Below are 15,921 nucleotides of genomic sequence, written 5' to 3' on the forward strand. Positions count from 1 at the left end.
GCCATATACTAGGTTTTAACCTGGTCTTGTTTCTAGTAGCTGCCTTGTTTGCCTGTTATAACCCACACTGCACATTTTTTTTCCATCATCAGGAAGAAAATTATGCTTGACTCACAAATCTTTGTTCATTATTAATTGTGCATTGAATGTAGCCTCGGCTCTCCCCTTTGTGACACAACCAACTCCGACTTCCATGGTTCTCTGGCTCCTGCTACCTTCAGGGAACCACTTTGACAACCAACGCTAACATCAACTGATAGCCAAAAGATAAGAGATTTTAAAAAACGAGATATATTATGATTCACTCACGACACAAGACAGCAGCTGGTAAACAACTCGGACACGAAAGAGCAGCCTCCGAATTCAGACGATCGATGAACACAGCATGAAACAGTCAGGAAGCCTGCCCATTGAAATGTAATGTGCAGTAAGAGGGTGTGCTTAATGGTCGGCAGCACCGTAGTTGGCAGCACCGCCCAAAAACTCGATGTACCATCCCACAGTTGTCTACGACAGGACTGTCTCCGCTAGCATGACTTACGCATATTAGTACTGTACGTTCTACTCAAGACAAGACAGCAACGCTCTTAGCCGAGATAATGAATCTGCAAAAGCAGCAAGTGATTGCCACGCTCAGTCAGCAGCTATCCGGCATTATGCATTACAAAGGGGGCGAGGTAGATAACGAGCATCACACCTCCCTGCAATTAGGTGCAGTCAGCGTGTACTGCAGGCGCACTGAAGGAGGCAGGCCCGCCAACACAGCTTCTCTGCTAATCAAGACGAACATCTGCACCAGCCTGGAAGGTGCAATGGCGCTGACTGACAGAAGGTTAGCTCAAAACCTATTGGTTTCGGAAAACACGTCTGGGGTGAGGCTAGGTCCTAGTACCGCCGAGAAAAAAAAAAACACTTCCCAGCGTGGCGAAGGGGATGTTGTCCCGTAAGAGAAGCTAAAGTGATCTCATGACTCACTACGGCCATTGAAATATCCCACGGCACTTGTAATCATCCACTATCTAATTATCCCACTGTTTAATTGCCTAAATAAATCCTGCCTTCTCCACTCCAGCTTATGCACGAGGTGAACACAACGTAAGCGCCGTGCATCGCCCTTGTGGCTTCCGCAGACTGCTGGTACCCACACCACGCTATAAAGCAATTTGGGATCATTGACTTTAAATACATTACTCATTCCTATTAGCACATGAGCCATCATTGATCGTGGTGCGAATGAGAGAATAATGAGATCAACCTGCTAGTAAACTCTTGTTAATGACAAGGCTCGTCATTATCATGTTTTGTGTTATGATGATTATGATGCTCTCACATCATTTCAGCCAGGTGTTCTGGGGAATAGGCCAGGAAAAAAACTGCTAAAGGTCTATTTTCAGCAACACTGCAAAGCTTCACATGCATCACTCATACCCTGACACATTATCAGACACACAGTTACAGATGCATTTGACTCACGCACAGTAAGACACCAACACTCACAGCACTGACCTTAAAGCTCCAGTAGTTCGGCTGTTGCTGGGGAGAGAGAGAAAGAGAGGGAGAGAGAGAGAGAAAGAGATTGTTAATTGCTTCGGCAAAGTTGTTAAATGCAGTCATGCCAACAAAACGTTATTGAATTGACCTGAAATTAACTGAACTGAATCAAACAGAGGAAGATGAAGAGCAATGATATCCCTGAGAGAAGGGAGAAGGAGACAGAAGGAGAAACAGCAGCTGCAGTGCCTACAATGTATGCCCTATCCTACAACCCCATCCAACTTCAATGAGCTGACCATTAAGGAGTGACCATACAGGTCAAGAGGATGGTTCGAGGGACTTTCTCCAGTCCAGCAAGAGGAAGAAAAGACAGAAATTTGACACAATTTTCAATTATTCACAGAGAATAGGAAAAAAAACCACATCAAGCAATAATTATGGTAATCGTTATCAGGGTAATGAGAGACATTATTACTTTATTGTTGTTTTTAACCGTTTCTCTTGAAAGGGGGGCTTGTTTGCAATATTTATAGTGTTGACATCCTCACCAAAATCACAGTCGCTCTCCCCTTCCTGATTCCAGCACAGTCTGCCCGGCAGTGATTTATAGGAGGACTCGGTGAAAAGACAGGAACCAATTTAAACGGCAGAGCGTCTGAAATGTCGGCCGCCTTTGCGAGTCTCCCGGCCATCGGAAAGCTCCCAACGACCCGAAATGCGCGCATTAGCACAAACCCAGAGCGCACGAGACGCGGGCAAAGCCTTTCCCCGACATAAAAACGAGCCAGATAATAAACCCCGAGCCTCTATCCGAGGGGAAGAACACGTCCTGTAATAAAATGGAAATTAATATAAGGGTACGAAATTCACATATTTCAATCTCATCTGAATACGCGCTCTGCCGAAGGAGCTGGGCCGGCGGCCGTGCTCATTTTCTCTCTGGTTCGCAGAGAAATCACCGGATACACCGAGGAACAGTTACTGGGGAAATAGACCGTTGCAGACATTTACTGTGTTAGAAATACAGTAATACATTTTTTTTTTAATTACAGCGAAGCACATTGTAAATGGGTTTCTCCACATGGAAGATTTTTCTCCGTTTAAGGCGAGGCATGAAAACGTATATCTATGTATATATTGGAGGCACGTGAAAGGTATCAACGTCCTGCCTTAAAGTTTAATTATCAAAAGCAATGTAACTGCATTTAGTCCTCGTTTTATATCCACTGCAATAAATGCAGAAAAGGAAACAAATAAAATCACATGGTAAAAGCAGTTTGTGGACTAGGATTTAAACTGATAATCATTTTCGCGTTGTTTTTGATTTGCCATCTGAATTTATGGACGAGAGCACTGAAGCACCATTCAGAGTTAATAAACTACATATTTTACAGTAAAATTAACCAGACTAGATAAACGACCAGCATTCATAACTGGCGTATAACACATTGAATAAATACAAAGTTTAAAAAAAAAATCATTAACAAATATATGCTGCAATTTTGTTGCATTAAAATTTCAATGGAACTGAAGTAATGTATTGTCAGTAGACTTGGGTGGGTGTTCTGAATCCCAGACAGCAGAGTGATGCTTTTGTTATGTTCTTGATTGAGATTCATTAACTACATTTACCATTACCCTCATCACTACACAAACAGCCTTGCTGCATAACTATATAATATTCACAGCAGACCCTGAGGTAAATCACCATGGATAAGGATGTGGAAGTGCAGAAAACTGGAACAGTAAACAAATGCTTCTGTTTTTTCACACAATAAACACACATCCCCCAGTAACTACCGTGTGGAGGTTTCCCCAGAAAACCAGCCCAGTCTGCACATCTGCAACCCAAATATTAGCCTTACAGATCCATACAGATTTCCATACTCCATGTTTGCCTCCATAATATCAATACCTAGTCATGGAAATGAGTGAGCCACCTACTGAATGACCACCAGCTGTAAATGACTATGGTCCTAACTAGTGCACTAGAATTGGTGTCCTCACCAACAACACCAACAAACCCAGACATTGGTCAAAAGAACATGAGAGACGCACAATCATGCCCATCTGGTAGTACCATCAAATATTTTAACATACTAGGTATACAAAATCAAAGGCATTCCCTGACATTCAGTCACACTCAAGCCAATGCACAAGCACATTCTTCTGCACTCCTGAAGTCCAGTAATGCTGAAAAACACTGTAATGCAATCACTCCTATTCAAAATATCTGTTAAAAGATGTTAATGAATCTACTCCCCCTGGTCCACCTAAACACACTATTTAAAACACAAGGATTAGAGTAACGGCCTTAATTGGATTATGTACTTTGCCATGATGGCCCCTATTAGTTCCTCTGGATATGACCATTTGTCAAATAAAAACTACTACTACTACTGCTGCTTCTATTACTGCTACTACTGCTACCACTACTACTTATTATTATTATTATTATTATTATTATAAGACGAAGAAAAATGAGAATCAGTAGAAGAAGAAGTAATAGAAGAATAAGTAAAAAAAGAAGAAGATACCACCGATTATCTTCATTAGTTTGTTTCCTTATTAAGTCACGTTGAATATTTGGGAAGATGTAAATATCAACAGCTAAGCAGCTAACATGACCAACGCAGGACTGTTCACTCAAGCCAGATCTACAGTTAGCCATCTTATACTGACCCACGGGTTTCTCAAGTACCACGATTCCCCCACTGAAATACTCCAGTCAGTCCATGAGCAACAAGACAATTTATCAAAGGAAACAAAATGTATCCATTCACTCGCCAGTGGAGACACACAGTCGCACCTGTAATAACAGCATCTCCTCCGCTATCAGGTTTTGATGGAATCATGTTTTCCTCAGGAACCTGCGGGACGGGGCGGATTATTAACAAAAGGGAGGCTGGGCTGGAAACAGCCTCAGAGAGGTGAGACCTGATTGGCTGACGAGGCTCAAAGGAACGGTCACGGGGAGGCGCTCCCCACGGCGACCACGTATGTAAATCCCACACGTGAGCCTGTGCGGCAAAGGCCCCGCCCAAACGCACCCTGCGTATGCGCCGCGCTACGCCATGCTACATCGTGCTACGTCGTGCTACATCACACTACGTTGTGCTATGTCATGCTACGTCACGCTACACCATGCTACATCGTGCTACGTCGTGCTAAAGCGCGAGGGGTTGCCATGTACCCGGTTGCACTATGGAAAAAGCATGGCAGGGAATCTGAGACGGTGGGAAGAGAAAGGACAGAGAGCTGAAAGGACCCGGCGGGCTCAGGTGACCCAGATACAGAGCCCTTTGTGTCCCGGAGTGCCAGGGCCGAGCGAAACGTCCACCTGATCGTGTGTCGCTCCAGCCCGGCGAGGCCGCGCGGAGAAGCGCTCGCGTTACTCGCGGCCGACCGCACCCCCGGCTACTCGCGGGCGGCTATAATTGCGTGTTTGCGCAGACGGAGGCAGGGTAAACACATTTGCTTCCGTTGCTACAGTCGCTTTCGGAGGTTTAATTGAGGCTGCAACGGTAATTACACCGCACAATCAGACTCTGTGTTGTGTCGCAGATGTTGGCTTTCTTTTAAAGGACACCGAAGCAAGAGAAGAATTAGCACTGTACGATAGCGGCATTTAGTCAAGTTAGCTGTTTGCCACCAAACCACATTTGCTGTAATGTACTCAATGAAAATGATTCATGCTTGTTTGTAAACATGCACAATCACTTTCACATTTGAAGTATCCATTACACAATAGCTCAAATTTGTAAAACATACTTAAAGTGCTGAGTGTTGTTTTTTGCCTTGCTTGTTTTGTAAATGTATTTACTGTTTGTGTATGTGTGTGTGTGCATTCATGCGTGCGAGTGTGTGTCTGTGTATGTGTGAGCGTGCGTGTGTGTCTGAGAGAGAGAGGGAGAGAGAGAGAGAGAGAGAGAGAAAGAGACAGAGAGAAATTGGCACTGCGTGGGCATCACTCATTTGGAAAAGATACCCCCATCTTTCATCTCCTACTCCTTCCCTTCAAGGAAACCCAGCTGGAGTTTGAGCCAGCTGACACCCACCAGCCATCACCCACCAGCCAGAGTCATTGCCCAAACACATGTGAGTGCAGACTCAGACTCCTCTCCCAAACACATGTGAGTGCAGGCTCTCCCTTCCCCATTCCTGCCCTCTGGCACTTCATACAAAATATAAGCCCCGCCTCCCTCGCTGTCACTCCGCCCCCAGGGCTCCTCCAGTGGTGCAGGTGCACACTCACACAAGTGCACTGCATCCCACCCACCCCCCCCCCCCCCCTCAGCACCGGCATGCAGTCCCGTGCCTTCCCGACGGGCCCCCCGAAAACAGCTTTGCATTTTCCCCAGCGTGTCACAATTCACCCAGCACGCGACCTGTCAGCGTCAGCCCCCCTTCCCCACCCCCCGCGCGCCTCCCGCGAATCAGGCTCCCCCGGTACGTATCAGCTTCCAAAGCCGCCATCCGTCCGCCGTAAACTCCGGCGCGATATTCGAGCCCCCGGGTTCCGCGGTCGAGCGGGGGGGGGGGGGTTGAGGGACAGCGGAGCGGCGGCTACCTGACCCGCATGCCAATCAGGCTCCCTGTCCCCACCCCACCCCTCCCCTCCCCACGCGGCCCCAGACACACCGCCGGCCCCGCCGCCACCGCCGTCGCCGTCACCGCCGCACCTGGACCACCACCTGCACCGGCGTCCGCGCGCCGTCGTCGCGGGAACCGGACCCGGGCACGCGAGCGGCTGAGCCGCGGCGGCGTCGGCTCACCTGTAGCGGCGGCTCCGTCTGGCTTCCCCCGCCGGCTCTTCGGCTTCCAGCAAATCTGCTGTCAGTCAGGTGCAGCCATTCGTCAGATCGCTCTGTCAGTCCCCCCCTTCACTTGCTCTCTCCTCTCTCTCTCTCTCTCTCTCTCTGTCTCTCTCTCTCTCTGCCTCTGTCAATCTATCACAGGCAGTGGCAAATATTTCTATAATTCATTAACACGCTGACTTATTAATGCCTTCATCGATTAATGAAGCGGATCATACCGTTGTCAGTTCATTAGCAGGCGGGCTGGCTGGTTTGTCCTCTCCCTGCCCCTCCCCCGCCGCCTCTCCCCCTCTTCCTCTGCATTCCCGCACAGCTGATCGTCAAAAACACGGAATTCGCTGCCGTGGTAGCGGTTCCCCCGCCGCCGCGTTCCCCCTGATTCGGCTCGCTCTCCGTCTCCCTCGCGCCTCTGCCTTCCTTTTCCGCTTCTCTCCGTTCCTCCTTCTATCCCTCCCTCTTCCCAGCCAAACATTTGCTATGTGATATCACCGATTTCCTTATAAGGGAGGGAGTTGCTATGGCGACCGTGGACTCCACCTGTCTCTCGCCCGCCTTCTCTCTCTCTCTCTCTCTCTCTCTCTCTCTCGCAGTCACTCACTCTCGCTGCTCTCAGCTATTGTGAGCTGGTGGCGGCTTCACCACAGTACACACACAGAGAACAGGCAGCAGGCAGAAGAGAGAGAGAGGGCAGGAGGAAAGGGGGAATGAGAAAATGAGGGGAGGGCCAGTGTTGGGTAAGGACACGATGAGGACTGTCAATGGTTCACACAGAGGAATGAAAGGATGGGAAGAGGAATGTACACATGGGTTGGACTGAGGAATTGTATGTTTTCCAGAGCTTCGCTTGTCAAAAAAGGCGGAATTTCACAGAAGTAATTACATTTCATTCCACTGAAATGTAATATATAGGGATAATATATATACATACTGTATATATTAATATTTTACATTGGAAAGGCTATTCAAACTACCTGTAACATTTGCACATTTGTAGTAGTGCATCATATGTTAAAGATTTATTTATATATTCAAGAAAAATCATTTGAAATGTTATTTTCCTTTGGGCATTGATAGCTACGTGCAGTGTTATTTTAAATATATTTCATTTACTGAAGACTCTGATGGATTCCGGAATAGAAAGAACTTTATGAACATAAGGGAGGTAGAGTAGGAAACAGCCAACTGATCTTATAATCTAAAGGTTGCAGGTTTGACTCCCGGAGTAGGACACCGATATTGTACTTGACCTGAATCGCTTCAGTATATATCCAGCTGAATAAATGGATGCAGTGTAAATGCTGTGTATTGTTGTGTATGTCACTCTGGGTAAGAGCGTCTGCTAAATGCCTGTAATGTAATGCAATTTGTGTCCCAAGGTCAAAGACGCTATAGCCACCCCATTTAGAGCGAAGTGCCTGAAGTGGTCGTGTGTGTGTGTGTGTGGGTGGGTGTCAGCATGGGCATGTGTGTGGCCTTTGTGTGTATGTGTATGCGTGGGCATGTGTGTGTATGTGTGTGTGTGTGTGTCGGTGGGTGTATGTCGGCATGTGCGCGTGTGTGAGTGTGTGTCTGTGTGTGGGTGGGTGGGTGGGTGTCAGTGTGTGCATGTGTGTGTGTGGGTGGGTGGGCATGTGTGTGTGTGTGTGGGTGTGTGACAGTGTGGGCATGTGTGTAGTCTCTGTGTGAGTGCTTGTGTGTGTGTGCATGTGTGCGTGTGTGTGTGTGTGTGTGTGCGTGCGTGTGAGTGTGTGTGTGTGTCTGCGTGTGTGTGCGTGTGTGTGTGTGTCTGCGTGTCTGCGTGTGTGTGCGTGTGTGAGTGTGTGTGTTTGTGTCTGCGTGTGTGTGTACAGACAGGCAGTGTATTTACCTGCTCGCGGGTGCGGTCAGGAGCCCCCCTCATGCTGCCGTGGGACTGGGAGGGGGAGGGCGGGTGCTGGGGCGGGTACTTGTTCTTCAGGTGGTCCAGGAAGACGTCGCGCTTGCGCTCCATGTCGGCCTTCTGCAGGCTGCCGAGCGCCTCCAGGCTCTGCGCGGCGATGACGGTGTGCCGGCGCTCCGAGGTGTGCACCAGGCCCACGTTGGAGAAGCGGCGCGTGCCGTTCCCCAGCGTGCGGTACTCCCGCGGGTACTCTGCGTCGTCCGTCGAGATCATGTGACCTCCACTGCGCTCAGGGTCTGAAGGCGTGGGCGAGGGTGGGGGGGTGGGGGGTGGTAGGTGGAGGGTAGGGGGGGGTGGAGGATGGGTGGGGGGGGTGGAGGATGGGTGGGGGTGAGCGGAGTTGAGGTGGGAGGAACGGTGGGATGGCACACAGCACGCGCGCACCCGCACATTGTTCAGAGTAACGCACGCACACACGGGATAAGAGAGAGGGAGAGGGAGAGGGAGAGAAAGAGAGCAGAGGGGGTTCGACGTTAGACACGCGGCCACCAAAAGCCGGAAAGTAGGTCTGCATTGTTCTCTCGGCCTCCAATTTAAGAAATGCTGACCGGATTTTCACAATATTGCATTTTTCCCCCCTTGTTCATAAACTGAAGCACATTTGTCGCTTTCAGAAAATGCCGTTCATATAATTACAACAGACTAATAGGTACAAAAGGTGGTGACTGGCCCTATCCCCACCTTTTGCTCTCCTTCGGAATCAGCCGTCAATCCCTCCCCGTGTAAAACTCACATTACCTCGCATTTCCACAGGCCCCCCTTTCGTTTTATCAAGTTTTGACAAACGCGTGGCCTCCAAAGAGCCATGTTTTTTTGAATCGCGTTCCATAATCCGTGTGTGGGATGCAAAAGCCGCTGCTCTCGTCGGAGGGAAAGAATGCGCAAAGCGAGGCGAGCTGTGACACTGACAGGGGAGATCAATGGGCATTTAGAGCGAGAACAAAATGCAATTTGCTGTTTCGGTTACCTTGCTTTGGAAAACAGGGCCAGCTTTCTGCCCGGAATAAAAAACATGGCCACAGTTAATCTTCCGCAAGGCTGTTATCATATAGAGACGGGGAATTCAGGCCAGATTAATTCAGAAAGGCACAGTTGGCAGGACTAGGCTATTTCGTACCAGAGGAAAAACAATTAAAATCTACAGAAATGAATCTTTTATTTCCCTTATTCCTGAACGGACAAAGGGTTACTCCGTTTTCTCGAGGGCAGTAAGTAGGTTTTGTGGACCACATTTAGCCAAATGTCTGATTTGACAATCCCTGTCAAAGGTGCTTCGAAATTGTCTTTATAATAAGTGTGAAATTGGAAAGGGTTATGCAATACTCTGGTCCCGGCAGCTCAATGTGTTGGCTTGTTAAATTTCAAATTGAGTGCTTAATAAGGGCTTTACTTCTCTTGCCAGGTATCTGCTACTTGTAATTTCTGAAATAAATGTGAAATTGAAAGGGTTTTGTGCTATGAAAAGGTAACTAGATTTCCTTTAGGTGCAACAATAGTTTGCAGCCATTTGCCGTGCCCTGAAATAGTATTTGCCCCCTTCCCGATTTTCTCTATTGTTGCATATTTGTCACACTGAATGGTTTCAGACTTTTAGACAAAATGTAATTTGATAAAGGGAACCTGAGTTAGCACAATACATTTTTTAAATAATTATTTTATGTATTTAATGAAAAAAAGTTATCAAACAGTCATATCACCCACGTGAAAAAATAATCTCCCCCTTAAATTTAAGAATGGGTTGAAACACCTTTAGCAGCAATAACTGCAACCAGACGGTTCCTATAATTCGATATTGGTCTTTCTCTTCGCTGTGCAGGAATGTTAGCCCACTCTTACAGTATGTGCAGTACTGCTTTAATTCAGACAAATTGGTTTGTTTTGTTTCAGATCCTGCTGCAGCTTTTCTGTTGGGTTCAATTAAGGACTTTGTCTAGGCCATGTCAAAACTTCAATTTTGTTTCTTTTCAGCCATTCAGATGTGGACTTGCTTTTGTGTTCTGGATCATTGTCTTGCTGCATAACCCATTTATGCTTCAACTTCAGCTCAAGGACAGATGACCGGACATTCTCCTAAAGAATTCTCCGGTACAGAGCAGAATTCATGGCTCCTTCAATAAGGGCAAGTCGTCCAGGTCCTGAGGCAGGAAAGCATTCCCACACCATCACACTTACACCACCATGTTTGACTGTTGGTATGATGTTCTGATTGTGAAATGCTGTAGTGCAACAAATGCAATACTAGAGGAAAACAGGGGGAAAACACTTTTTCATGGTACTGCAGTTTTACTCTTACTATCTTTTTGTTAACACACTGCACATACATTTATTTCAAACAGGGCTTTAAACATGTTCACTGTGAAGAGTTGTTAAATCCAGACCTGAATTCAGTTAAGCTCAATCAACACTAATGGCAAGCAGAACAGAAACAGTAAGACACAGTGAGAAACGTTGAGTGTCTGGGGATGACAGTGTTGGGCCAAGTACAAGCTGATGTCATACACACTTCATGCCAGGTATTGTGAATCAGCAAACAAGAATCAAGAGCTGTGATTGGCCGACTGAGCTAGCGATAGCGATGAATGAATAAACAGCCTGCACAGCAGTCAGAGACAGGGTTATGACTTCTGACCCTTCCGTATGTTGAGGACACAGTGTGACCATCTTGGGTCAGGGCCGAAGCCCAGAAGGTTTCACACAACCAAGAGTAAGCGGCACAACGTTATCCGCACACGCACACAGCAGAGCTCTGGTGTACAAACGGTGGCGTTTGGACTGACACGTGGAAAGCCAGTACGCTTGTGGCCGTAGGCAGTCCGGTTCGCTCCTGCAGAATTTTTACACGTGTTTGTGTGGAAGGGGACCTGAGGTACTACATAGATTTCTCACGGTCAGCTTAGCCGGGGTACGCAGTCACAGTTACTCTCACCCCGCGTGCCCCTGCCAAGAAAAGACGGCGAACGGCTGACATTGGCCGAAACGATACAGCAGCGTTAACAATAGCAAAATAGGCTTAATTGAGTCAAATGAGTAGTGGTTAATGGCCAAAAAAATCTGTTAGCGCCGGGGGGGGGGGGGTCGGCTGGTGGCGTGACAAGTTCACCGCGCCTGAGCGCCGGGGCAGGTCTGGGGCGGGGGAGCCCTGAACACCACAGCCTGTCAGAGGACGAGAGGCCATCTGGCTCCCCGCACCGTGCGGAGAAAGGCCCGGAGAATCCCCCGCAGGAGCCTCATCTGTCACAGAGCATCGCCCGGTCCAAGACCCCGCATGTGCTGCTCACGCCTCAAAAAACTTTAGACGGGCTTGAAAATCTACTCCCGCACCGATGGACACTGTCAAAAGCGTTCAGTGTCAACAGCCCATTGAGTTCCAGAATGTGATCTCTGCTTCCTACAGTCAATGCATAGTCAGTATGTGCATCCTGGATTTTCATTGCTTATTGTATTGCCTGTTTTGTGTATAGTCCACTGGTTTTCACTTAGTGCTATTTCAAATGGCAAATTATCTTTAAGATCTGCAAGCAGTAACACAAGACTCACATTTACAGTATATGAGCCATGTAAGACAGAACCTTGCCCAGTGATTAAATGTTTTTCACTCTCTACTTGCTTAAAAGTGCAAATGAACAGGTGCTTGTGATGCTATTTAATGTCTTATTTACTCAGATATTCATGTCAAGAATATGAGGGTTGTCAATGTCAAGGGTTTTGGTCAGATTTATCATCTTTGAGGTTAAATGGTAAAATTGTCACAAAACCTCCCATATTTTTCTACCCTGGTGCACACTTATAAAACAGAACACCAATTACATGTAGGCTACATTCCATAAAATGCAATAACATTAATGCTGAGCATTTTCATAAAGCAAAGTCCTCTTCAAGCCATTGTAGATAATCTTTGCAATACATTCCATGGGCAATCAAGAGTTTCACTTCATCACACAAAGAATTATTGTCCCAGCATTGCCCAGGCTTTTGCTTAGGGCCAGATTAAATCCAAGCTTCAAGCCATTGGCTTATCACAAACTATCACATGTCCACTGCAAAAAGAAAACCTCTTCAGCGGTTAAAAAAAAAAAAAGACAGGTAGAAAACCACCCATTAGGGCCAGGTTTCAGATTTGGCATCAGCAAGGGGGTGCTGTTGACTTCATTTACAGACCGTGTAATGTACTCTGAGATCAGGTCCCAGGTAACGCGCGCGAGCGGTAGAAAACAATGGGATTTGTCATTTGTCACATGTTCCCTCCCTCACGCAGACAGCCACTCTGAGAAGCAGCTCCATCCCCACATAACTATGACAACTATGATCCGTGAACAAGACAGGTCATTCCAGAGCACAGGCGTATTTATTCCAACGCGTCACATTCAGACAACAGCAGTTGTCACAAACGTCAAAACACACCTGCGTCTCATTTCACGGCGTAGCTTCTCACGCAGAGTCTCTCGGAAGCAATAGTGCGGCGGGAGGCGGAGCCACGGGGACGCAGCGGGATGTAAATGGACGGGACGGACCTACTGTACGGTGCGGAGCCTCCAATGACAATCGCAGGCCGAGTTACAACTGACGCCGAGCCAATGAGAGCCAAGCATAGGGTAGCTATACAGGACAACCACCCAATAAGAACGCGTTTTGCCTACCACGTTCCAGGCGGCTGGACAGATGGGCAGTCAGCGAGCAGATGGATAAGGTGTAACAGCATCCAGGCAAACAGACAGCATTATCAGACACAGTCTAACGACAACAAAATCCAATTCATCCAGACAGCAGAGGGGAAGCGATCACACCAATTTGAACACATATTTGAACCCTTTGAGCTAGCTCACCATTCTGTGGAAACAACATCACCTAAATTATTCCAAATTTAGATATTACATTCATAGACCCAGGAGCACCGTTTCACTTCAATGTAGTGGCACTGAAAATTCAATCCTGGCAGTCCAACTAAAATCAAGTCTGAGAACAGATGCAGGGTCCCTTACTCTTGCAGAAGTGTTAGAAAATCAACCAATCAACTAAGAGCACCATCCATCAGGCAGCACCCATTTCTCAGCCCTGTCTTCACAACATCAGCACAAGAAAAGCCCAGTGCCTTTAGAGATAACAAATTCTGAGGAGCGAATATAGTCTATATGTTGCAGACCGTGGGCAGCTGTACAGCTCGACACTGTTCCACCCACATTGTCAATATAACAGAAGGCACCTGTCTTTCCAACACGTCCTCCACACCGTTCCTGGCTGTCTGACTGTGCCCGGGCCTCCTCCAGCAGCCAGACACATTCAACAGAGAAGGTGGCAGAGACTGGTCAATTGTGCTTTGATAATGAGTGCATTAGGAGGCAGAGGTTGTTTGATAGTGCTTTGATAATGAATGCATAAGGAGGCAGAGGCTGGTGACTTGTGCTCTGATAATGAATGCATAAGGAGGCAGAGGCTGGTTGCTTGCACTGTGATAATGAGTGCATTAGGAGGCAGAGGTTGTTTGATAGTGCTTTGATAATGAATGCATAAGGAGGCAGAGGCTGGTTGCTTGCACTGTGATAATGAATGCATAAGGAGGCAGAGGCTGGTTGCTTGCACTGTGATAATGAATGCACGGTGCATATTCTGCAGCCAGGCAGAAAGAGGATAGCGCTTCATTGCCGACAGAGAGGAATCGCAGTCCCTCGAATGCATGCTAGCAGCTGCCAAGTCTCACCATAGAAACCTGCCGTTCCAACAAGTCAGGTCGAATCAGCTGGAAGCCATGGCCATTTCAGACCTTGCAATAAGAGAAACAAAATCAATACAACGCTTTACACAGTTCTTGCGTCCACTTACGAGGCGAATGACAACTTTCTTCATTGACCATATACAGTACATAATTACTACAGTAGTACTCTGTACAAATCCAGTTTTCCACTGTGCATTCATGGAGGGCAATTGTCAGATGAACATGCCCCTGTTTAAATGAACAAAGCAACCTGTGTTTCGGGAAACCAGATAATCTGGTTCAGTAGCTGAACGGAGATCAGCAGCCATTATGGTCCTAACGTTACTCTAAATGACTAACATCCATTTTTCATCATAACACTTGTTTCCTTTGCGATTAAATATTGAATTTAAAAGATATAAGCAATAATAGATACATTTTGAAGGCTAAACCCTAAATGGATATTTGAGACAAAGTGTGCATGAGACATGAGGCATAAAAAGGAGAGAACGAGGGGTTTGGCCTGCGATGACTGTGTTTAAACAACTGGGCCAATCCGCTGACTCTCCCATGAATCACCAGTCCCGGGGGAGCAGCCAGCTATCGTGGGGAACGCTGCCCACCCCTTGGGTAACAAGCTAAACATGTCTCTGCCACTTTTCATTCGCTCAACTGCAGTATGACCACCGCACGTCAGTATCTCCCTGTTATTTAATTGCTATTACCCACGAGGGGGCTATCAACTGGCTGAGGAACAACACTCACTCTAACTGCTCCATTAAACCCCAGGAAGCTCGCGTTTTAGCTTCCGAAACTTGGAAGAGGGAGCAGAAAAGCAAGAAGTGGTGTCTAAATTGTGAGCCTAACTGGATGCGATTTATGGCATTGACCTGCACTTAAGCTAGGGCTCGTGGAACAGAAACACAGAGAAAGTGAAGCGTGTCAACATTCATTCACCGATACAAATTTAATTCTAAGAGAGAGAGAGAGAGAGAGAGAGTGGTGAACAAACAGCTATCCCCAAAGTGATCACACTGCTTGCTTCTTTAATTAAAGAGAATGTACGCACCCCCTTGCCCCCCGTACAGTACCTCCATTTCCCAATGCTACACTCTGGTATATGTCAGCTGGGGGCTCTGCATTAAAATTCTAATTAGAATCATGGCAATTAGCAATTAGCACCTGACTTGGTAAAAAAATTTTTTTTTAAATAAATAAATAAAAAACAGAAAAAAAAACAGGCTGGTTAATTTGCAGTACTTGATGCCAAGGGTGCTAAAAAGGTGTCTGAGTTTCCTGTTCGTTAGCTCACAGTATGTGCTGAAAATCAGGTTCGGCGACACACTGATGGGACTACATCACACCAGGATGCCGCCTGGCTGCATGTTGCATCCTGACGCTTTTATGCGGTTATGTTAACGCCGCCTGGCTGCATGTTGCATCCTGACGCTTTTATGCGGTTATGTTAACGGCGACCGGCTGCATGTTGCACCCTGACGCTTTTATGCGGTTACGTTAACGGCGACCGGCGCTATGCAACGGGAACCGAAGCTCAGGAATGCTCACTGGTCAGGAGGCTCGCTTTCCTCTACGTCCAACAGCACCCGGCGTTTCACCGCTACCAGGCCTCGGGCCGTTGTCATGGCTGCAATTTGTTGGTGTTGCAGCTACGCATCCCAAGGCTCCACACACACACACGCATACACACGCACACACACATACACACACACGCATACACACGCACACACACACATACACACGCACACACACACACACACGCATACACACGCACACACACACACACACACATACACACACACACACGCATACATGCGCACACATGCACACACACACACGCACACGCACACGCACACACACACGCACACACACGCACACACACACACACACGCACACACGCACACACCACCTATTCCACCTGCCGCTGAGGCCAAGTCAGCTGGGCTCAACGTTTGACGCACCGG

The 15,921-nt window shown here is 47.4% G+C and overlaps 1 protein-coding gene across 14 annotated transcripts in view; it reads right to left on the minus strand.

The window, feature by feature from the left end:
* The window catches only part of LOC118219803 (SRC kinase signaling inhibitor 1-like), a 148,754-nt gene that overhangs the window by 64,679 nt on the left and 68,154 nt on the right, over positions 1-15,921 (minus strand). For all 14 annotated transcript variants that reach the window (XM_035403230.1, XM_035403229.1, XM_035403228.1 and 11 more), the window contains 2 exons: positions 8,179-8,486; positions 1,507-1,533 (listed from right to left, as the gene is read on the minus strand). In XM_035403230.1, the coding sequence (XP_035259121.1) occupies positions 1,507-1,533; positions 8,179-8,486 (335 nt within the window). The remainder of the gene's footprint in view (positions 1-1,506; positions 1,534-8,178; positions 8,487-15,921) is intronic.

This window comes from Anguilla anguilla, chromosome 2, assembly GCF_013347855.1.
Source record: "Anguilla anguilla isolate fAngAng1 chromosome 2, fAngAng1.pri, whole genome shotgun sequence".
NCBI lineage: Eukaryota > Metazoa > Chordata > Actinopteri > Anguilliformes > Anguillidae > Anguilla > Anguilla anguilla.